Here is a 23,755-nt window from a genome sequence, read left to right on the forward strand (position 1 = left end):
ATCGAGGTCAAAAATGATTCCTTCCGTCGCGCCCCATCCTAAGGTTTCTTTCCATTCCTTGGTTAGGATATCATAGTTGTTCTCTAGTGATGTTGAGCTTGCTAAGATAGCGACGTTATCGGCGTAGCCGAAACGAGATCGCTTCCTTCCTAGGCGAGCTATGCCTAGCTTAAAAAGAGGTTCAATATAGAGCATAAATAGAATGGGAGACACGGGTGAGCCTTGTAGTAGTCCGCATTCGAGACCGAAGACGTCTCCTACCTCCCCATCAAGCCTTATTCTTGCTCTCCTTCCGGTAACAAAACTTGAGACCCAGCGTACGAGGTTCTCCGGCCATCCTTGTTCGCAGAGGCGTCGGACCAGTCGTCCTGGGAGCACGGCGTCGAAAGCCCCTTTTATATCGAGCGTAAGCATAGAGGTAACCAGGCCTCTTTGCCAGGCGCACTCGATGTCGTGGATGGCCGCTGCGATGAGGTCGCTGCAAGAGCGAAGAGGGAGTGCTCCAAACTGTTGATCGTGCAGAACACGATGTTTAACTGCGATCCAGGCAAGTCGTCTGGCGATGAGTCTCTCCAAGCCTTTTCCGAGGACGGCCAAGAGCGCAATTGGCCTATAGGAGCGCGGGAGTGTCTTGTCTCTTTTTCCCGGTTTTGCTAGGATCACGAGAGTTGCTTCTTTAAAACAAGTAGGATGCCAACCCTCGCGTATACACCCGCTATAAAGTGAGAGGACAATATCCTCAATAACTGGCCATGCTATTTTCAAAGCAGTCGTAGTGATTCCGTCGGTCCCAGGGGTCGTGTTTCCCGCGGTGAGAACCGAAGACCGTACCTCGTCCTTCGTAACCTGCGGGAAAGGAAGCGTAGCTTGCCTTTGTAGGACTGGGCTTTCTGTTGGTATGTCCTCGGAGATTGCAGCGTTTCTAAGGAGGACGCGGGTAAATAAGTCGCGCTTCTCTTTTGGTTGTGAGACAAGCGTGTCTTGGTTGTCTACATCTCGGAGTGGCGGGGTCTGAAAGGATCCTGTGGCTTTGTGCCAACCGACCATTTCAAATATGTCTTTGCTTGAGGAGGCTGAGGAGATCTTATCTTTCCAAAAGGCATCCTTGGAGCGTTTAAACTCATAGAGGAAGTCCTGTTTTAGAGCTTCGACCTCCTCTTCTTCCCATTGGCAGTTCACTCCGGCTGCGCAGAGTCTTGCTAACATCGCTCGCTTACTCGCATAGGCTCGGTATTTACGTATACAGCTCTCGCTCCAGTATGGTCTCCCTGTACCTTTCCCGAGCGTGCGCTTTGTGGAAGCCGTAAGTGCTTTAATAAGACAGTCCGTAAGCTGTTATGCTAGGAGATCTAAAGACTGTGGGTCTTGGATGTTGCTTGCAGTGCGGCGCATGGGTTGTAAGTTGCGTTTAATGATGCCGAGGAAAAGCTCCTCGTCCATCGTGTCGAGCCGAAACCTTCCCGGGGTCTGGCTGGGTAAATCGATCAGGGCCAAGGGGACCCGGGTAAGCAGAGATTCGTGGTCTGATGTCGTGTGTAGTGACGTTTCTATGCTGGTGGAAGCCCCATGGAGGTTGCTGGACGCCCAGCATAAATCTAGGGTGTTGCCGCCTTTGTGCGTGGGTTCACATATAGGTGACATTAGGACAAGGCTAGCGGCTTCTGCCCATTCTACTAGGTTTTCAGCGTCCGGGGAACTCGTGGCCTCGGGCTGCCACGTCCAATGGTGTAAGTTAAAATCCCCCGCAATCAGTACTCGATCCTCAGGTTTGGGTTGCCAGGCCGCTAGGATGTTCCTGAGAGCCTGGCCAGATCGCAGAGAGCCACGAGGGGCGTTGTATACGTTGATGACTGTGAGGACCTCCTTCGTTCCTGAGAGGAGTCATAAGAAGAGCAGGTCTGTGGATGGATCGGGTAGAGGCCGTATTTGTACGCCTCGTACCCCAGTTCCTCTGCGGAGGTAGGTAAGTACCCTGGGACGGTCTTCGGTCCAGTTATCTACTGGGGTGAAAGTCTCAAAACCTGGGTGGTGTCTTGTGAGCCTCCTCTCTTCCGAACGGATAGACGGCTCTTGTATTAGGAGTATATCGATCTGGGCTGCGTAAGCCAGGTTCAGTGCTGTTTCGTGGGCGGATGCCCGCCTGCCCATATTCGCTTATATGATTTGTAGGGTTTTAGAGGGCTGTATTCTTTTTTTGTGTCTCATTCGCCGGGGTACAGTCCATCGCTTGTTCTTCTTTACGGGAATGTCGATGCGACTGCTAGGTCGCATTTCTCCATAATCTTTCTCCCTCAGCTCGGATGGCCCGTAGCTGAGCCTTATCCCTCCTCTGGACTACCCCCTTCACCACTTTGGGTTGGATAGGGCAAGTCGCATCGAAGGCGGCGTGAGGCCCGTTACACGACGGGCATTTAAAGGGGCAGTCGCAGCCATCGTGACCCTCAGTGCCGCCGCAGGGTGCCCGGTGTTGATCAGTTGTGTGGGAAGGAGAGCTGCACTTGAGGCATCTCTTCCTTCTGGTGCACGTTCGTTCGCTGTGAAAGCCGCCGCAGCGGAGACATTGAGGAGACCTCTTCTCCTTCGGGAACTGCAGGTTTACAAAAACGCTGGCCCCATCAAACGGAGGCGTCTTGGTAGTTGCCTTACGGCTTCCGCCTTGAACCAGGCTGTCACCGTGCCTAGCCTTTCGACTTCGTCCTTCCTAGAGAAGTGTGCTTTTTCAGGCTTGAGTTTCGTCGAGACCTGGATCTCTTCAAGGAGCTCCTCGGTCGTGATTTCCAGCTCAGTGTTGGTTACCAGACAATACCTGGTGTAAGGGACGTTTGCGATATAGGCTCGGATCCAGGTATCGCGTTGCTCGATCGCTTGCGCTTGGAGAAGGGCAGCGATCTGTTCTCTATTCTCTAGCAGGACTTTTGCACCATCCATTGACGAAGGTAGGAGTACTAATCCTATCTTGACATGGTCGATCCCTTTGAGGGCTTCTCGGGCTTGGGGACTTAGCCTTTCCCGAACGAAGATGTAAATGTCGTAGGCTTTCTCGTTCCGAAGCGGGCTTTCAGGCGATAGACGCGCGAAGACGCGTAGATCCTTTAAGGCCGCCCGGTTTGTAGCTTGTTTTGCGGCTTGTTTGGCTGGCGTTGGTTCATCCTGTCTTCTGGACAGTGGCTGGCTCGCCGCCGCCGCGTATGAACGGACTGGGGGCGGCTGGTTCTGGGTTGTGTGCGAGGGGTGCCCCTGGGAACTCAGGTCAGTCTCGCTAGGCCCTGTGCCAATAGCGTGCATAGACCTTGCTAGACCACGTTGATGCCGGTTTGAACGCTGTTTCTCCTCCTGAAGCTCTCTCTCCAAGGATTCGATCTTCGTCAAACAGTCTTTTAAAAACTGTTCCCTCTCGGCGTCCCGACGCAGGAGGTCCTGGACCAGATTCGAAAGCTTATTGATCTCGTCTTTGAGCTCAGAATTGTCCTGGTGGTTGACCTGCTCAACCACTCTGACCTTTGCAGTCGGCTTCCGGACTCGTCCCGACCGCCGAGATATACCGGCGTCCCCGTGAACCGTGATCGATGGCCCTACATCTAGGGAGACCGCCATGGTCGTGGAATTCAGCTCGTATGGGCTGATGTTGAGAGATGATAGTGCAGTGGGCCGTAGCCCTCTATAACCTTAACAATTACTAACAGTGGGTACCTTTCGAGGTATGTATCGAGTTAGATAGTGTCACGAAATAGGAATAGCATCAGCACTCTGTAATCATCATATCACGTGCGCCATCACGTGATTCTCTCATTTGTTCCTATCCCATCGACTGCGAGATGACGTCGGTACATAAGCCTCCAGTTTTCTCCAATAGCCGAATTATTCGATTGGGTGCATCGGCCGGAATTAAAACGGATTCTAATCGGAATATCATGGAATAATGTGTGATTTGCTGCTTCCTCTCATGAACGGTACGTAGCTATGTACCGACGTCATCTCGCAGTCGATGGGATAGCACCTTTCCTTGCTCCATTCTATTGTTACGGCCAGCTAGTCGTAGGGGTATGTTTGCAGAAGTTGAGGCTGCGGAACTGGTAACAGTAATCGTAGTCGAGGATAGCTTCAGGGAAGCTATGTCTGTCAATCGTAGGATAAGGTATGGCTTCGGTGATCAATCGTAGTCTTGTCAAGGTGATAGCTGAAAGCGGATGTTAATCCTGATACGAAGTTAATTGCTGAAGAAGCTATGGGAAGTCTGTCCTAGAGCCCGGCTCGAGTCCATCCTATATACAAGTCCTGATCCTGAACATATCCTTTGTTGCCTGATCACCATGTTCGTTGGTGATCACTAAGTGGATACTGGTGAGCGCTCACTTTGGGTGATCACTGTGATCACCTTATCGTGTGCTCACTTTCCTTATCGTCACGTGACTTGTTCCATAGTTCTTCCGTTCCATGAGGAGTCACCTGAGTTCCCGGATTCTCTGCGTATATCAGGTAGATAGCCGCCGCAGGCCTGTGGGGCGGGCCCCCTGGCCTTGTTATGCATGTTGGGTTGTAACATCTATTTGGGTTAATACAACAAGGTTAAGCTTCAAGGCTAACGCTTCGAAAGGTACCCACTATTAGCAATTGTTAAGGTTATAGAGTGCTACGGCCCACTACACTATCATCTCTTATTAGCCCATGCGAGCTAAATTCCACGACTATAGCAGTCTCCCTAGATATAGGGCTATCGATCACGGTTCACGGGAACGCCGGTATATCTCGGCGGTCGGAACGAGTCCGGAAGCCGACTGTAAAGGTCAGAATAGTTAAGTAGGTCAACTACCAGGACAATTCTAAACTTAAAAACGAGATTAACAAGGTTTCAAATCTTGTCCAGGACCTCCTACGTCGAGACGCCGAGAGGGAATAGTTTTTAAAAGACTGTTTAATAAAGATCGAATCCTTGAAGAGAGAGCTTTAGGAGGAGAAACAGCGTTCAACCCGGCATTAACGTGGTCTAACAAGGTCTATATATGCTGTTAGCACAGGACCCAGCGAGACTAACCTGAGTCCCCAAGGGCATCCTTTACACACAGCCCAGAACTAGCCGCCCCTAGTCCGTTTATACACGGGGGCGGTGAGCCAGCCACTGTCCAGAAAACAGGATAAACCAACGCTGACTAAATAAGCTACAAAATAAGCCGCAAAATAAGCTATAAACCGGGCGGCTTTAAAGGATCTTGTCAGGCCCATCCCAGTACACTCGTTACAACGATTGTCACACTATGCCTATGAGACAATATAGTCTTACACAAGCATGACTAAGTTTGCCAAGGATATGCCAGTATAAAGGGTCTTCTACTCACTATATAGATAGTCGGGATATTCCCATAGCCACTCGTTCTTCATACTCATCAATACATCCCATTGACCCCCTACCTGATAATCGCTGCCCAACAGATCTATACGTCTTCGCACGTCTATTACCTAAAAGCCCGCTTTAGAACGACAAAGCTTACGATATATATATCTTCGTCCGGGAAAGGCTAAGTCCCCAAGTGTTACGAGCTGGACAAGGCAACCAACTGTGGCACAAAGCAAAAGCTTCGATGATGATGACTCCGGCATCATTGTCCCTTGTTCTGCATTATATAGCTACGCGCCCACAGTGACAAGTTGCGGCGGGCGTAACACCAAGCTCGAGAAGCCCTCAAGGGGATCGACCATATCAAGACAGGATTAGCACTCCTACCTTCGTCAATAGATAGCGCAAAAGTCCTACTAAATAATAGAGAATAGATCGCTACCCTTCTCCAGGCGCAAACGATCAAGCAACGTGATACCTAGATCCGAGCTTATATCGTAAACGTCCCTTATACTAGGTATTATTTAATAACCAATACTAAGCTAGAAATCAGGACCGAAGAGCTCCTTAAAGAGATCTAGGTCTTAACAAAACTTAAGCCTAAAAAAGCACACTTCTCCAGGAGAAACGAAGTCGAAAGACTAGGCACGGTAATAGCCCGGTTCAAGGTGGAAGCCGTAAAGCAACTACCAAGACGCCTCCGTTTAATAGGAGCCAGCGTTTTTATAAACCTATAGTTCCCAAAGGAGAAGAGGTCTCCTCAATACCACCGCTACGGCGGCTTTCACAGCAAACGAACGTACACTGGAAGGAAGAGATGCCTCAAATACAGCTCTCCTTCCCACACAACCAATCAACACCGGGCACCCTACGGCGGCACTAAGGGTCACGATAGCTACGACTACCCCTTTAAATACCTATCATATAACGGGCCTTACGCCGCCTTCGATACGACTTGCCCTATCTAACCTAAAGTAATAAAGGGCATAGTCCAGAGGAGGGATAAGGCTCAGCTACAGGCCATCCGAGCTAAGGGAAAGAGATCGTAAAGAACGACGACCTAGCAGTCGCATCAATAATCCCGTAAAAAAGAATAAAAAATAGACTATACCCCGGCAAAGTGCCCTAAAACCTAATTCCGTTGCATTAGTAGACGTGTGAATACCGAAGATATCCGTATTTTGCGGGTGTATGACTCGATTATGGAAATTGTATCGTACTGTTGGTATCACAGGCGTGATACATTTTCTCATGAGTCCTCATGAGGGTGTATCTTCGGCAACAACCACGTCGATGTCCGTGATAATTGCTGTTGTTGTTCTTCTTCCTATTTACATTGTGGGCAGGGGCCGATCGAAGTAGGTGGGGACGGCCTGGGTGGTTGCCCCACCTTAACCGGCCGTGCTGACTAAGCCGGTTGTCCCACTTCGCCCAGGGCAGGCGCCAGCCAGCCCACGATACCTGCCCATTGCTCCTTATCAGCCTTGCCGTTCCGACACGTACATTACCGATTAATTGACGGATGCCTACGGATATCTATAAAGAGAAAACTTAACTCGTTGAAAGCCACGCCGAACACTGTGCGCGAAAAACCATGACCTCTCCTGGCCATCATAAGTGCGACGTCTGTTTTAGTGACATGGAGCAACAACGCCTAATATATGACTGCCCCCCGTCCCTCCATTTTTCTGTTCACGGAGCATCGTACGGATGGGAGGTAAAGACGTTTGTTCTGCTTCATATGCATCTTGAATCAGACATGGAGCCTGTGCAGTCATTTGAACCAATATTGAATCTTCAGTAACTTAGTACCTGTTTTCGCGTTCCTTTTTACTCTTCATGTCAATTTTTTGGAGCGAAACCACTAAGTCTCTAGGCTTCTTCATCGCAGCGAATTAAGTAGTTTGGGTAGCTGCATAGGTAACTGAGAATTTTGATACCGGACTTTTCACGCCATTTTTGGATGTTCAATCGCAGCCTCCCTACAGGTTTTAAGTGTCAATACACTTCGAGGACTCAATGAAGTCAAGGCAAGGCAGTTGAGCCAAAGATTCAACTGTCAGAGGCTGCCGAGTGTGAACGTGGCTTCGGCACTCATCGCACTTATAGGTACATGCCGGGTCAGCATCCATATGTCGATGCACGAGACTCCGGTCAACCCGAAGCATGATCAGTCCCAGAGTCCAAAGATCGCGATGAAAACTCTGACAAAATATAACAACAAAGTAAGCAGGGTCCAAAGTAGAAAGAAATCGATCGAGGGACGGCAATCCCGTCGTCGTAGAAAAGCACGCCGCAATGACTCAGATCGCGATCTCAAGTCCTCAAGGGCCGGTGGGATAGCGGTGATATCGGTAACTTTGTGGGATGCCGTCTACCACCGCTATTCAATCAATGCGTGGAGGCGTAGCAATCTTAGAACAGATTGGTAACAGCGCGATTAGAGATATGGAGGCCACGAACCCGACGCAGTGGTTATTAGGCACAGAAGCGGGGAGAAGGAACTCTCGCAGCTGGATGCGCCCGAGTTCCGCCGAATCACGTCAGACTATCTGAATCAATTGCTCCCCGCCGTTCGTTTGTACATGTCGGCACTTGCTGCTGTGCCACCTTGGCGCAGCGGTTCTTCGAAGGAACATTCCAGAGCCTGAAAGCTCACAGCTTCCATAGCAAGCCGGATCCGGCATAGAAACAGCTGCTACGGACGCAACGAGGAGGCAATTCCCATGACCGAGGCTTTGGAACAAGAAGTCCTTCCGTAACGGCCGGTAGATAGCCTCTAGCGAACAAAGGAGCCGAACCTAGTGTCGGTAAGGGCCAGGTGAGCATGGCTCGCGTGCGCTAAAGATATTATAACACCATGTTCTTGGCTGCTAGATTGTAAAAAGCTCGCTCCCATTGGCATACCGCGGAAACGAGTGGGGGTTTGACCGATATGACGGGCTGCTATCACTGCGGGGTCTTTCACGAAACAAAGAAACGCGAAAGCTTAAAGAAGTTCTCGAGGCCCGGCAGACCTTGACCATCTTCGTCCTCTTGCCTGGGAAGTCTTCGGACCACCGAGCCATGCACAATCACCGTGAACATCCAGCATAGCAGTTCGGTGATCATGTTCCTGCTCCAAAGCTTCGTCGACCCATACCTGACCGCCGGGGCCGCGATCCTTTTCGCGATCCTCTACCTCGTCCTCAGCCCGAAGAAGCCGACCCTTCCGCCGGGGACAACCCTCCCGCCAGGCCCCAAACCCAAACCCCTCATCGGCAACCTCCTCTCGATCCCGCCGGTGCACTCCTGGCTGGCCTTTCACGAGCTCATCAAGGAGCACGGCCCCGTCGTCCGCCTTGCCCTCCCGGGCGGCCAGGAGCACGTCCTCCTCGGCACCGAGGCCGCCGCCAACGAACTCCTCCGTCAGCGGGGCAACATCTACAGCGATCGGCACTATGCGCCGGCGTCCTCGCACTTCTTGACTGATGATCACATGCTTCTACTACTACCTTACGACGAGAAATGGCGAAACTACCGCAGGTTCTTGCATCAGGTGACCATGTCGCCCGTCGCGCCGCAGTATGAAACGGAGCAGCGCATCGAGGCGGTACGACTGATCCGCGATCTGATCCGCAAGCCGCGCGGCTACGAAGTCCTCTTTGAGCGGTTCAGCGTCGGGCTGGGCATGCGGATCATCTACGGCCTGCGCGCGGAGACCGGCCACGACCGCGAGGTGCGGATGTTGCTTGACATCGTCCACGAGCTGGAGCGCGTGGGCTCGCCCGGCGCATACCTCGTCGACATCTTCCCGTTACTGAAGTATCTGCCAGAGTGGCTGGCGCCCTGGAAGAAGTACCTCCGAGCCAGGAGGCGCCGCGACGAGGATTTCTTCCAGGAACTCATCGACCGTAGCAAATCGCCGTCCTGGGCGCGGACGTGGCGGGAAACTCAAGACCAGTGGGGGCTCACACGGCGGGAGGCAAATTGGATGCTAGGATCTGTCTTTCAGGCTGCGGGCACAACGTCTGGGTCGGCCCTTGCGTCGTTTATCCTCTGCGTTGTGCGGAATCCCGGGTGGTTTGAGAGGCTTCAGGCTGAGGTCGACTCTGTTGTTGGACCGGACAGGTTGCCTACTTTTGAGGATATGCCTCGGCTTCCGCTTGTGAGGGCGTGCGTAAAGGAAACGCTGCGGTACTACCCGATCACGGCCGGCGGTTTCCCTCACCGTCTAACGGAAGACGACACTTACAACGGGTATTACTTGAAGAAGGGTACCGTGGTGCATGCAGTGCAATGGGCTATCCAACGCGACCCTGAAACTTATCCCGATCCTGAAGCATTTAACCCCGACCGCTGGCTGGATCCCAAGTACCCGACATACAAGGAACCTCTCACCGTCTATCCAAACCTGCAGCAGTTCACGGCGTTTGGCCACGGCCGCCGGATTTGTCAGGGGATCAATATTGCTGAGCGGAGTCTCAACCTCAAGATCGCACTGCTTGCTTGGGCTTGTAACATTTCCCGGGCTACGGATGGTAATGGGAAAGAGATCATACCGCCACTGTATGACTTTGCTGCGGGTTTCAATGTGCAGCCAAAAGAGTTTGATTTCGACCTGCAGCCCAGAAGTCAACAGCGAGTAGACTTGTTGGAGAGCGTATATGAGCACACGCTGAGGGAGGATCCGTTGTTGTCATAGATATTATCGAATGGTAATGATTAATGCTGAAGCGTAATTGAATACATCAATAACGTGAATGATAAGCGAGTGAGACAGACAAGCGAGTGAGACACAAAACTGCGCCGATGATGCTTCAACACAAATGGAGACGTTTCTTCCACAACACATCATGGCATCCAGAAGTAATGAGTCAGGCATACAGCTGGCCCTTCAAGCTATCAGAATCAATCCAGAGCTTAGTGCACGGGCTGCAGCTACGATCTACTCGGTCAGCCATGCAACATTGAGTCGACGATTGAAGGGCTCTACATCTCGAAGCGACAGGATACCGAACTCGAGGAATCTTACTTTGCTAGAAGAGCAGACGTTAGTTGATCACATTCTCGATCTAGATGCCCGATCATTCCCTCCCCGGATCCGTGGTGTGGAAGAAATGGCTGATCGACTGCTTGCTGATCGCGACGCGCCTCCGGTTGGGAAGCGCTGGGCCTTAAACTTCGTCAAACGACAACCACAATTGCGGACGCGGTTTTTTCGGAGGTACGACTACAAGAGGGCCCAATGCGAGGATGCAGAGGCTATTCGCGGCTGGTTCGCTCTTGTGAAGAACACAATCGCGAAGTATGGTATCGATGAGTTTGATATCTACAACTTTGATGAGACTGGCTTTATGATGGGCCAGATTGCATCTGGCATGGTTGTCACAAGTACTGAAAGGCGTTCAAACACAAAAATGGCACAGCCTGGTAATCGAGAATGGGTTACAGTGATTCAAGCCATCAACTCGCAAGGCTATAACGTCCCGCCGTACATCATCGTTGCAGGCCAATATCACCTCTCAACCTGGTATACAGAGTCAGGTTTCCCGGACGACTGGGTCATTGCGACGTCAGAAAACGGATGGACAACAAATGAAAAAGGCCTAGATTGGATCCAGCACTATGATCGTCATACGAAACCACGTTTGAGAGGCCAATATCGCCTCCTCGTCGTCGACGGGCACGAAAGTCACCACTCAACAGACTTTGAGCTATATTGCAAGGCAAACAAGATCGTTACACTTTGTATGCCGCCTCATTCGTCTCATCTACTCCAGCCCCTTGACGTTGGGTGCTTTGGTCCGCTAAAGACGGCGTATGGGCAACAAATTGAGGATAAGATGCGGCGGGGCGTAACCCACATCTCAAAGGAGGACTTCTTTCCTGCATATCGCAGCGCATTTAGTCAAGCGATGACTGAAAAAAACATCCAAGGGGGTTTTAGAGGAGCTGGGCTTGTTCCTCTGAGTGCAGAAAGCGTCCTATCAAAGCTGGATATCCGGCTACACACTCCAACGCCTCCAGCATCACTACCACAGACACCTCCGCCTTGGGTTTCAAGGACACCAAACAACCCAGTAGAGGCAAGCTCTCAATCCAACTTTATTAAGAGTCGGATCACTCGTCACCAAAACAGCTCCCCAACCTCTATTTGCGAGGCTGTTGAACGACTTTCTAAAGGTACAAGAGGCATCATGCACCAAGTAGCCTTACTTAGATCTGAGGTACAGATTCTTAGAGACGAGAATAACCAACTCAGTCGACGACGGAGAACTAAGAAAACACGCCTACAACATGGAGGAAGTCTTACTGTAGCTGACGCAGCAGATATACAGTCACAGAAAGATGTGACTGCGCAGGTTCAGGAGGAAATGCGTCGTACTAGTGGTCGCAAACTGAGGGCCGAGACAGGTCAGCGACGGTGTGGCGTTTGTGGTTACCCGGGACACAATTCACGAACGTGCCAGTTTATTGAAGAGATGTCTGAAGATGAGGATTATGAGTAGTTTGAATTGAATTGATGCTGTTGATGTTGATATGGAAGCCAGTTTATCTCATCGGCGCAGTTTTGTGTCTCACTCACTTGTCTGTCTCACTCGCTTATCATTCACGTTACTTGATTATTTCACGATGTAATCAAACTTGCCTTTGCTGTCTGTGTTTATGGCGAAAAGTTTACAGCCAGGCCACTCGTCGCAAATGCTGGAATTATTGTGGCACACCATGTGGAAGTCGAAGGAATGAGCCGAGGTCATGAATCTTATCTTTTATATGGCAAGTTTCTAGACACGTGACAATGAAAATAGGCTCGGCGAATGTCTTGCCTTCTCTTAGTTCGTCACGAATGGTCTTTTCTGCTAGCCACTGATGGATATAAGGCACTCGGAACACATTAAATTTTTCAGCCGTTATAATCTCATCGCAACAGTCAATTCCTCGCAAAGTATTACGTAGTACTTTTATCACATAATCATCATCTCAACGCGACCGGCCCAATCCATACAACTTACAAAAGCAAAAGCTCTGCACTACGGCGAGCCAACAAGTTCAGTCATATCGTTTTGACACCCATCCGAACGCGAACATGGAGGCAGTCTCCCCATCAACATCCAGCGCCAACCCCCAGAGACTCAACCCCTGTACTCATCACCGGAGTCAAAGCATTCGCAACTGAACCCGTAGCCGCAACATCATTCAGCCTCCTCTTGACCTCCATGCCAAGACTCTGTATAGCCCTCAACAACGGCACAAAGTCCCGATCGTCTCTGGACCCCTTGAGCATCACCTCGCCAATCCCTTCCAACAGCTCAATGTCGTCGTAGTGGCTCCTTACGTCGACGGCCCGCAGAACCTGGTCCAGGAGGCAAGCGTACGAGACGTAGGCGCGGTAGATGCCTAGTATCACACACATGGTTTCAGGATATGGGTTATGCTCAAGGATGGCCCGCACGACTCTGAGCATGCCCCTCGAGGCCTCGACGGCTAGTGGGGAGTCGGGGATATCGGCATCGCAGGACACGGGGCGCGGCGAATTGGAGGTGAGGACGGCGAGCTTGCGCAGGATGAAGATGATGTAGGTGTAACCGGTCATGGCTACGTCGCCGAGCAACCAGCCGTCGGTTTTTGCGCCTGTTGCTACTGTTCTTTGGATCCAGTCTTCCTGTTTGAGGGATCAGTAAGCCTACAATAATCATATTCCGAAAGGAGTCATACGATTTGGTATTCATCAAAGAGCTGGCCAATTTCTCGACAGTACTCCTCAGCTTTGGGCCGAATGGTCTCCTCGTTGCAATCCGGTGACTCAAGATCCTGGAAGAAGTGCGACAAAATGAACGTAAGTCTTGAGCCCATCAGGAACGTCACCGTCGGGACGGCATTGAGGTCCGGCGGCGCGCTACCCGACGATAGCCAAGGTAAGTTGACCTTCCACGTATTCATGCTGTCTGTGATGGCTGGCGGGCGGTTGAACAGCAACCTGAAGAAGAAGTCAATTTGGATCAACTCCCAGAAGCCCTTCCGATCGGCATCGAGTTTGCTCTCGTCCTGGCCGATCGCCGCCATGTAGGCATCGAGATTGTGCAGGTTGAGTGCTTGCGCGTACTCGCAAGCGTAGGTGTACATTCTCCAAGCCAGTTCTTCATCGAAGCACTCGGCTGCGGTGCGGCACTGTTGTCTCGGAATGACGGTTAGTCTGGGACAGGCTTCTTAGATTGGAGCGAGAGAGCGCTGCCTACCATGGTGAGAGCGGCAATAAGGTCGGTCGTGGACCCTGTTGCCTCACGTTGCCAAAGTGGTAGAGTTCGAAGACAGCATATGTAGAGCGTCCGGATGTACCTTAGGCCTTCATCGATTTCCCGCATCGTCGGGCCTAGACCACAGCCGTGATACAGGACTCCATAGTACACTACAAGAATAGCTGGATCGAGATGGACGTGCGGTATGCCAAGAAGGTCCGGAATCATCTCTATGAGTTTTGGGTTCACAAGACTGAGGAACATGTCTGTATGCATGTGCGTGAAGTAGTCTAGCAGTGGCGTTAGAAGAAAACCGATAGACTTTGTTCCATGACCACATCTTCTTTGACTGGGAGAGAAAGAGAAGACTCACTTTTGATCCATTGCTTGGCCAACTCAGGAGGGATCTTGACATTCTGAGTGATGACCGAAGCAGACACAGTCTGCAATCTCAATCGTTGCACTTGATCAACGGCATCCTTGAGAATAGCCGCGACATCGAGTTCAGGAATCGCACTCGGCGTGGCAAATGACGTCCACGGCGAAGTTGCCTGCCCACCGGCAACATTCGAGGGAGCGGGAGAGGATAGGTTGGATGGGGCGCTGTTGGAGCTTGAAGTACGTTGTCGGAGCGGCGGGGCGGCGGCGGGCGGATCAGCAGCCACGGAAGCAGGGGGCCCGTCTCGGGATTCCGGATCTTGGTTTCCATTCGGGAGGGTGGTGCAGTGCTTCTCGACGCGCTGTAACCTTTCGAGTATGGCCGACAGGGCGTCATCCGTCGTGCTGGATTCGCCAAGGCTATGTCTTGAGCCAACGATTCTCTTACGGAAATCTCGTGCAGATTCGCGGGTGGAGGAGGGACATGGAGGAAAGAGGGGGGGCGGAGGCTTACGATAGACGGTCCGTCAATGTCCGAGTGACCTTTCTCTTGACTCTTTGAGGATAGACGCATTCTGTCTCGTGGGTTTTGCATCTTTCGCATGTTGGCATCCCACGACTACACCGGACCTGATGTCGTGGACAGAAACGTCAGTCAACCACCTCTAACATGGTCAAAGAAACACGGCGACGACTAACCTTTCTGTGTTTGCATCTTTTGCACTACTCAAGCGAAGTTTGCCAACCAAGTCAGCCATGAACAACGACAGGCGAAGGATCCATTGCCCGAAAGCCAAGTCTGTAGGATCTGGAACCAGGTAGCGGACTATGGAGCTATAGCAACCTCCGTTGTACTCACCGAAAGCGGATTCAACTGGGCGGACTGGTCAGGCATGATTACCTAAGTGGTCAAAGGGATCTCGGAGAACGGAGAAATCGGTTTGTTGGTGGTGCAGCGAGCTGTGCTACAATAAGAGAGGGGGGGGACTTTGAAGGACAAATGCACCATGCCAGGCCCGCGACGATCCCACCCGAGCCGTTATGATGCATCATGATCTCGATTCTTCGGGGGTCAAGAATTGGTTTTAGCTCGCAAAGTCTAATTAGGTGCCGTCTGGTTTGCTTGGCAAGGGGGTTACTTGGGGTTGCTGGAGCTGTCCGGCGTGACGCACCACAGCACAAACCTCACAGAGCTGAGTCGCGGGGGCCGCGGGCCACGTTCTGAGGGGGGCCGAGATCGCCGGACGCCCTCTCTGGAGCAGCAACAACAGTTCTTCCGGCTTGTCTCTCTTCGTATTCAGTTCAATCAAAGGTTCTTCCCAGCTGCTTCCAGCTGGGCACGGTTTATGCGTCTTAGTCCGCGGCAAGTTCCTTTGTTTAAGCTTCTTAAGCTTGGCGAGGACGTGGCTAGTAGATCAGGTTATAAAGAAGTAAAAGCTCGATCGAGGCTTGTCGACCCTAACAGAAGTCTTGGCAAAGTTCGAAACCACGTCTCAACTGAGCGCCATAGGGCTGAAGAAACCCCTAATCGCGGACATTCGGACTCTCATCGACGTCTCGAAGTTGAGATGGCATGATGTTTTCCAACTTCCGTTTCAGTCAACTCATCCCATTTCTTAGATTCCATCTTCCTAATATTTTCCACTTACACCAACTATCACCGCCTCAAACTTGACAACTTTTTGGTTATTTTCGTCGTCTGGTCTGAGTGACCGTCAAAGCGACAATGCGGTCTGATAGCGACACGGATAGTGGCACTCTGCCACCTCCATCGACCAACGAGAAGAAGGCTCTTCCGCCGAGCTCTGGGTCTTATTCAGCTGGCACGACCACCGAGAAAGAATGGACGAAGCATGAAGATGCTGCTGATCAGGAAACTCGAATGAACGACGAGGTTCTGCAGCTCGCCCGCAGATACACGACGCAATCGAACGCCGCCCCTGGTTCTCTCTTCCCAGTCCCCGCCGAAGGCCCTTTGAACCCCAGCAGCCCCGACTTCAACGCAAGAAAGTGGGCAAAGGCGTTCTACAACATCCGTACCGATACCTCGGAGGGCAACCCACCAAAGACAACGGGAATCGCCTTCAAGAACCTCAATGTCTTTGGCTATGGCACATCCACCGACTACCAGAAGAGCGTTGGCAACGTCTTCCTCGAGGCGGCGAGCTTGGTGAAGAAGCTCACGGGTGCAAAAGAGCAACGCATTGATATCCTCCACGACCTCGAGGGCGTCGTCCACAGCGGCGAGATGCTTGCCGTTCTCGGCCCCCGCCCGGGTCCGGTTGTTCGACCCTGCTTAAGACGATCGCCGGTGACACGCACGGATTCTACATCAGCGACGACGCAACCATCAACTATCAGGGCATCCAGCCCAAGGATATGCGCACTGCTTTCAGGGGCGAGGCCATTTACACCGCCGAGGTCGACGAGCATTTTGCCCATTTGACTGTTGGAGACACCTTGTACTTTGCAGCCCGTGCCAGATGCCCGAAGAACATCCCCGAGGGCATATCCAGACGGGAGTACGTCGAGCACCTCCGCGATGTGACTATGGCCATGTTTGGCATCCACCATACGAAGAACACCCGGGTTGGAGACGACTTCGTTCGTGGAGTCTCAGGAGGAGAGAGGAAGCGAGTCACCATCGCGGAGGCTGCTTTGAGTTATTCGCCGCTGCAGTGCTGGGATAACAGCACGAGAGGTCTTGACAGCGCCAACGCCCTCGAGTTCTGCCGCACTTTGAGAACGCAAGCTGATACTATGGGCTGCACGTCGTGCGTTGCCATCTATCAAGCTTCCCAAGATGCCTACGATGTAAGTCATTGAGCTTGATTATGGGAAACTAAGCATTCAGACTAACAAACCCCAAGGTCTTTGACAAGGTCGTCGTCCTATATGAAGGCCGCCAAATTTACTTCGGCAAGACAACCGAAGCCCAAGCCTACTTCGAGGGCTTAGGCTTCATCTGCCCAGAGCAACAAACAACAGCCGACTTCCTCACCTCAATGACCAGCCACCAGGAGCGCGTCATCCGCCCCGGCTGGGAGGGCAAGACGCCGCGCAGCCCCGACGACTTTGCCCGCGCCTGGAAAGCAAGCCAGCACCGCGCCCGCCTCCTCGAAGACGTCGAAGACTACCTCCAGCGTCACCCCTTTGGTGGCGAGCACTACCAAAAGTTCCTCGCATCCCGCCGCCGGTGCGCAGCAGAGAAGCGAGGATGACTCTGAGGGTGTTGCGGGCATGGAGAAGCAGACTTCGGTCTTCCACTGGAAGGATGTCTGCTACGATATCAAGATCAAGGGCGAGCCTCGACGGATTCTGGACCACGTAGACGGCCGGGTTAAGCCTGGAACTCTGACTGCACTTATGGTAAGTTTTGTGACCTAGCGTATGATTCCAACTTTCAAGAAGACGGCGGCTAACATCACCAACAGGGCGTTTCTGGAGCTGGCAAGACCACCTTGCTCGATGTCCTCGCGACCCGCGTAACAGTGGGCGTCATCTCCGGCGACATGCTAGTCAACGGCCAACCCCGTGACGACTCCTTCCAGCGAAAAACGGGCTACGTCCAACAACAAGATCTCCACCTCCATACCTCCACCGTCCGCGAAGCCCTCAACTTCAGCGCCCTCCTCCGCCAGCCAGCCAACTACACCCGCAAGGAAAAGCTCGAGTACGTCGACACCGTCATCGGCCTCCTCGGTATGGAAGAATACTCCGACGCTGTCATCGGCGTGCCCGGCGAAGGCCTCAACGTCGAGCAGAGGAAGCGTCTCACCATTGACGTCGAATTTGCCGCTCGCCCGCAGCTCCTCTTACTCCTCGACGAGCCTACTTCCGGTCTCGATAGCCAGACCTCGTGGTCGATTTGCAACCTCATGGAGAAGCTTACCAAGAGCGGCCAGGCTATCTTGTGCACCATCCATCAGCCCTCGGCGATGCTGTTCCAGCGTTTCGACAGGCTGATTCTGCTCGCCCGTGGTGGCCGTACCGTTTACTTTAGAGAGATTGGCAAGAATTCGCAGACGTTGGTTGATTACTTTGTCCGCAACGGTGGGCTGGAGTGCCCGCCTGGCGCGAATCCCGCAGAGTACATGCTCGAGGTCATCGGTGCCGCGCCCGGTGCTCATACCGACATTGACTGGCCCGCCGTCTGGCGTCAAACACCCGAGTACCAGTCTGTTCAGTATGAGCTGACCAGATTGTGCTCGGGTGGTCCTGCGCGACCTGCCCTGGCTGATGGTCAAGACCAGTCTACTTACAAGGAGTTTGCCGCCGGCTTTAGTACGCAGTTCATGGAGGTCACGAAGCGCGTTGTCCAGCAATACTGGAGAAGCCCTGCCTATATCTACTCACCATTTCCATGATATCCGATAGCTAACAACTCATTCACCAGAATTCTTGCCGGGCCAAACGACCTTCCAGGTTTTTGGATCTTCATGTACCGCGTCAACCCCTTCACCTACGTGGTGGAAGGCTTCCTGGGCACATCGCTTGCCAACGCCGCGGTGCACTGCGCCTCCAACGAGTTCGTCTCTTTTGCGGCGCCGAGCGGGCAGACGTGCGGCCAGTACATGTCCGACTACATCTCCGCTGCCGGCGGCTACCTCTCAAACCCGGATGCCGTCAACGGGGCCGAGGAGTGCCAGTACTGCGCCGTGTCAGATACCAACACGTTTTTGAAGGGGATCAATGTCGACTTTGACCACCGATGGAGGAACTTTGGGCTGATGTGGGCGTACTGCATCTTCAACATTGTCGTGGCTGCGCTCGTGTACTGGCTGGTGCGCATGCCTAAGAACAAGAAGGTCAAGAAGGAGTAGTTGTGGCGTGACTAGTGTTTCTTTTGTGGTAGAAACTGGACGGAATGTACATTTCCAAGTTATTAGAGAGGAGGAACATTGTTAGATCCAGGGTTGGCGCTAGAGGTTTTCTTGCTGCGCTTTGCAGGGCATTTCAGATCGCTACAGACTTAATCGCAATATTTAATAGACATAGAATCTGCTTCAATTTTCATCATCACCGTGCTCACGGAACTCGACAAAAAAACATGGCTACTGAAGCCTGCCTTAGCACCTACCTACCTACCTACCCACGGAGAATAGTAGACTCCCCATCGATTACCTGCACGCCAAGGGGAAATCCACGTTGACGGAGTCGTCCGATGTAATCCTCCGGCCTAGTGTGCGTCTCGGGGACCGAAGTCCGTAAATGCAGGCGCGGAGGGCCGGACATGGGCACGGGAAGACTGCAGACAATCCTTCGAGTCCCTGAGTCAAGATGGACAATGACGTACTGGAGTTCTCTGATGGCCTATACGGATAGACAGACCGCCAACGTGCGCTGCATAACTTTCAAGTTGGGGACAATGGCCTGGTCGTAGCGTAGGGCGCGCGTAAACTAAGGTACTAAAGCTACCGACTGGAACGTCAACGTCACAATCAGCCAAAGTCTTGGGACAGCCTAGAAGCATGTCAACAACAGTCTTAAAGCGGCTATCGGTTGTATCTGTTTGTTCATCTACTCCAAAGCTATTCCGAAGTCTGGGGTAAGAGGAAAGATGAAGGAAATGTTTCTGGAATCTGGATAGGTCTTGGAGTGGTTTGAGCGGGAATTGCGCACAGTCTCACTACCAACAGGGCCCGTTGACGGCCTGTTTCAGGTTTCGTTCCTTCTGGAATGCGACGCTCAGTTGGCTGTTGGAGAGTGAGCGGAAAATCGCGTGGTCGAACAAGCAAACGTTCTTTAAGTGCTGGACTTTCTTTTCTTATTCAATGTCTCTCCGTCTGTGATCATTTGTGATCATCTGTTCTTGGAAGCCTTGCTTTCACTATACAATATGTTGTTGTTCCAATATTCCAGCTATCCACAGCACAGCTCAACTTAGGCCCCATACGTTTCTCAGCAACACTGCAGGGAGAGACCAGAGCAGCAACCCGAATCTCGTTGGGGCATGGCTCGGGGCGCTTTGGTCTCTAATAGCGCCGTTTGTCATGTCCCTGGATGCTTGTGTCTGCTTAGATAATATGGTCAACAAGTTGATCTTCCCTTACATTGTACCTTGCGGTAAAAGGGTCCAGTGCCAATACTTTTGGCGCCCAGGTATCATAACAGGGAGCTCGTCTGGCGCGGAATGCCTGAAAGCTTCCATGGATCCATGCTGTTTACGCTGTCCATGCTGTGTTTGTCAACTTTGCCCCCGCCACCCAACCTTTGGTCCCAACTTTGTCCCATGCCAACCACCATGTCTCGCCCAATCCAGCCTCTGATCAGGGCCATAAGATAGTCTGTCTCATTGATACTTTTGTCAAGCTCTCTTCCTTGTCGGGACTCGGCTATTGCTTGGTTGAATGGTGACCTTACTTCATCCCGCCCTCCGCTCGACGATCGGAAACGACGCCGGCCTGGACCTCTCCACGGTCCATCATCCCTTTCGGACCCTTTTTCTGAAATTCTGACTGCCGGTCTTACCGCCGGGTCCTGTTGATGATTGGGCGTCAGATGGCTTCGTCCTGAAGCACGCACACTGGCACGTCCTGGATCTGCAGGACAAGTGCTTCGCCCTGAGTGGTCGCATGGCCACATGCACGCGGTCCAGCCCCCCTTCATGTTCCCTCCAACTTCCTCTGTGACTTGTGTCCCATGGTTCGCGACCACTGGCAACCTCCGAAGCCTAAGCACCGTGGCAGCTAAGGTAGGTAGTGTGCATGTAGACGAAGGCAAAAAAAAAAAGGGCCAAAAGGGAGATCGATCACCTTACCTCGACTTGTTTGGGTTCCGGGCTGCAGCGAGTAAGCCTAGCTTTACTCCAAGCTCAAGCTCTGTCCGCCGCCGCCTCGCCGTTTCTTTCTCACCACCAACGATCCACACCTTTCTTTTCGCCTCGTTTCGGTCTTGCAACCCTCCCCATCCAAAATCAGGAACCAGGACAAGCTCCAACCGGCAACCCGTTCCCAAGGCAGCTCAGGTGTGGTGGCCACAAGGAGGGAGGGGTCTTCTGCGTGGCTTACTCCGAACCATCTCATTCTCACTTTCTCACTCGCCTCAACTCACTTTAATCTTTCTCCAAAGCGACGTGCAGTGGGAAAAAAGAAGGGCTCGGGAACTGGCCAGACTTGGCTTCTCAGGGAGGACAGCCACTGGTCTGGCTCGCTCAGCTCACTGCACACGTTCACCGGGCTCATCAAATTTTGACTCACTCTCATCTCACTTGGCCGACCTCTCACCTAAACGGCCGCATTCCTCACCTTTTTCATTCGTCTGCTTCACCATTGCGACACTTACTCGGCTTCAAGCCCATAGACTTCACTGTCCCGACGACACCCGCGACCCCCCCCCGACGCCGACGACGCCGACGACGCCGACGACGCCGACGACAGAGAGCGAAACACGATCAAGTTCTTTCGAGGGGGCGACATCCCCCAACAGCGAAACCCCCCGACGCGGTGAGCCAGCCCGAAACCCCCAAGAAGACCATCCGCCATGCGCCCGAACAAGGCTACGCGATGGGGGGCGGTGAGCCGCACCTCCGACAAAGCCTCCATCCTCACCCTCCTCGGCACCTCAGAGCTCCTCAAGCTCCGCGGGAAATGGCGCATGGCCCTGCGCCTCGGCACCTTCGCCCTCCGCCAGTCCCAAGGCCTGGGGACGCTGACCGAAGGCCTCGCCCTGCTGAGCGTCGGCCACGCCTACCGCAACCAGACCCCCGAGGACTGGATATCGGCCCAGCACCACCTGCGCATGGCGAAACTCCTCCTCGAGGGTCTCCCGACGAGTGAGGACCAGACCTTCTACCTCATGCGCGCCGTCTTGCTCCTCGGCGACACCCTCGTGCGCCGCGAGGACCTGGGCGATATTGCCGAGGCCGAAGAGCTGGCTCACCTCGCCGAGCGCCTGCTGCGCCAGAGCCGCGAGGGGCGGTCGTCGGGTTCGGGCAGCAGTAGGGGCAGATCATTCCGCTGGACGCTCTTCACAGGCTCATGGCGCGACTTTTGCCTGCACTCCATGGTCGAGCTGGGCGAGATCTACTACTACACGAGTCGCTGGGCCGAAGGGGAGAAGCTGCTGCGCGAGCTGGTGCCCACGCTGGTGCGGCGGAGGGGAAAACGCCACGTCACGACGATCGAAGCGCAGCGCGACCTGGCAAGCATGCTCGTCAACCAGGACAAGTACGAAGAGGCTGAGATCGCGTATCGCATCGCGCGGGATTGGAACGAGGAGGTGCCCGTATTCGGGCACGAAGAGAAGGCCGCCATCGACTACAACATTGCAATGTGTCTCTCAGAGCGGGGCCGAGACGAGGAGGCCCGCGTGGAAATTGGCAACATGGACCTGGCCGCCGATCTGCTGCACTACGCCAACGGCGAGTGGACGCTGAAGCTGGCGCGGCTTACGAGCCTGCGGCTGAAAAAGTACGACGAGGTCATTGGTCTCTGCCGACGGTTCCAGCGCGTGCTGGACGAGCACAGGGCCCGGTTTGGGGTCTGCAGCACCGTGACGCTGCGTAACATGGAGGATCACGTCACGGCGCTCAAGGCTCTGAGGAGGTGGGACGAGGCGATTGTCATCCTGCGCGACATGTGCCGGCGCGAGGCGAGCGACGTCGCGCGCGTGGTCGAGCAGACGCTCGAGACGCGGCTGAACCTCGCGCATACGCTGCGGTGCGCGGGGCTCCATGAGGAGGCGGCGTACGAGTACCGCAAGTGTCTCGAGATCGAGAGGGCGGCGTCAAACGACTTTCAGGACGAGGCGCAGATACGGAATATTCTAAAGTATCTCGCGTACCTGTACGAGCTGGCGGGCGACAAGACGAATGCGTTGATTGCGTATTCGCAGCTTCAGAGGGAGTACTGGGGCCGGCCGAGCCATCATCGAAATTTCATAAAGTACGAGTGGTGCCGGGGCAAGATGTTTATGCTGCAGGGCCGGTGGGAACATGCGCTGAAGCTACTGCTCGGCGCGCTTGCTGTCAAGAGGGGGATCGAGACGGCTGTCTCTATCATCACGGGGTTGCCGATCGAGGCGGTGCATGCGATGCAACCTGGCAAGAGGGTCCCCGAACCGACGCAGCAGGACATATTAGAAGTCGATGACGAGACGGACGAAGAGGAGCAAGATCTCAAGGAGCTGGAAAAGGTGGACACCCATGGCCAGGTTCAGGTCCAAGAGCTGGATGGTTCGGAAGATACCTCTGATGACGAAGCAGAGCAGCAGTCGTGGGACGAGGTTGACTGGTGGGAGGAAGTCATCAAAGACGCCGTGGACGCAGTGCGGCGCGAGGAGCCGTTCCAGGCGTGCACGCCGCTCGACGAGGCTGACTCAGAGGTGGATGACGATGAGATCGAGGAGACGGTGGACGCTGTCCTCACGTTGAAGAGTGGATATCCTGCCGTGCCTGCGGGCGACGAGTGGTCGCAGCCGCAGTGGCCGCGGCTCCCGGACACGTATGAGGAGTTGGTGATGCAGCAGCGGAGTGTTGTTGAGGAGAGTAGGCCGTGGGTGCCATGAGGGCATTCAGGGACGATGATGAGAGAGCTTTTGAGGTGTCTGTTGCGTAAAACTTGTTTGATGATATCCGGAGTTGGGCATGATGCTTGCTACCAGACGGTTTGGAGGTGTGTCTTTGGGCACTTGGTTGGTTCCACGGAGAACGTAAATACAGGTTGGACAGGACTGGATATAATGACTTTTACGCCCCCTTGACTATAAAATAATGACATTGCATATTACTCCTCATAACCAATTGATTGTACATGTGACTAGACTTGAGACAGTTGCCAAATAAGAGGGCGGTTGTATTCGTCGACCCCTTCGTCTTGTCCGGATC

General features: G+C 53.3%; 4 protein-coding genes across 4 annotated transcripts; 3 read left to right on the forward strand and 1 right to left on the reverse strand.

The window, feature by feature from the left end:
- Window positions 1-8,441: 8,441 nt before the first annotated feature.
- Window positions 8,442-10,016, forward strand: BDP81DRAFT_323855 (cytochrome P450; the record flags this gene model as incomplete). The annotated part of the gene is made up of 1 exon (XM_060584832.1): window positions 8,442-10,016. One exon carries the CDS (start codon window positions 8,442-8,444, stop codon window positions 10,014-10,016), a length of 1,575 nt encoding a protein of 524 aa, XP_060443258.1.
- A 2,403-nt stretch (window positions 10,017-12,419) lies between these two features.
- On the reverse strand, window positions 12,420-15,085 carry BDP81DRAFT_492693 (uncharacterized protein; the record flags this gene model as incomplete). Its single annotated transcript, XM_060595336.1, has 7 exons — window positions 14,789-15,085; window positions 14,629-14,652; window positions 14,444-14,559; window positions 13,925-14,349; window positions 13,552-13,841; window positions 13,031-13,483; window positions 12,420-12,977 (listed from the first exon to the last, which is right to left on the reverse strand). The coding sequence occupies exons 1-7, from the start codon at window positions 14,822-14,824 to the stop codon at window positions 12,420-12,422; spliced, it is 1,902 nt and encodes a 633-aa protein (XP_060443259.1). The 5' UTR covers window positions 14,825-15,085.
- A 570-nt stretch (window positions 15,086-15,655) lies between these two features.
- Window positions 15,656-18,919, forward strand: BDP81DRAFT_407842 (P-loop containing nucleoside triphosphate hydrolase protein; the record flags this gene model as incomplete). Its single annotated transcript, XM_060589031.1, has 6 exons — window positions 15,656-16,213; window positions 16,291-16,743; window positions 16,800-17,104; window positions 17,142-17,298; window positions 17,364-18,220; window positions 18,326-18,919. The coding sequence occupies 6 exons, from the start codon at window positions 15,656-15,658 to the stop codon at window positions 18,750-18,752; spliced, it is 2,757 nt and encodes a 918-aa protein (XP_060443260.1). The 3' UTR covers window positions 18,753-18,919.
- Window positions 18,920-21,266: 2,347 nt separating this feature from the next.
- On the forward strand, window positions 21,267-23,664 carry BDP81DRAFT_431706 (uncharacterized protein). Its single transcript, XM_060590701.1, has one exon. It carries the CDS (start codon window positions 21,412-21,414, stop codon window positions 23,434-23,436), a length of 2,025 nt encoding a protein of 674 aa, XP_060443261.1. The 5' UTR covers window positions 21,267-21,411; the 3' UTR covers window positions 23,437-23,664.
- The last annotated feature ends 91 nt before the right edge of the window (window positions 23,665-23,755 follow it).

The sequence above is a fragment of the Colletotrichum phormii genome, assembly GCF_030913505.1.
Source record: "Colletotrichum phormii strain CBS 102054 chromosome Unknown BDP81scaffold_14, whole genome shotgun sequence".
NCBI lineage: Eukaryota > Fungi > Ascomycota > Sordariomycetes > Glomerellales > Glomerellaceae > Colletotrichum > Colletotrichum phormii.

Bases quoted from the DNA above. Each gene is read 5' to 3' on its own strand.
- BDP81DRAFT_431706 (XM_060590701.1), top strand. From the start codon at position 21,412: ATGCGCCCGAACAAGGCTACGCGATGGGGGGCGGTGAGCCGCACCTCC.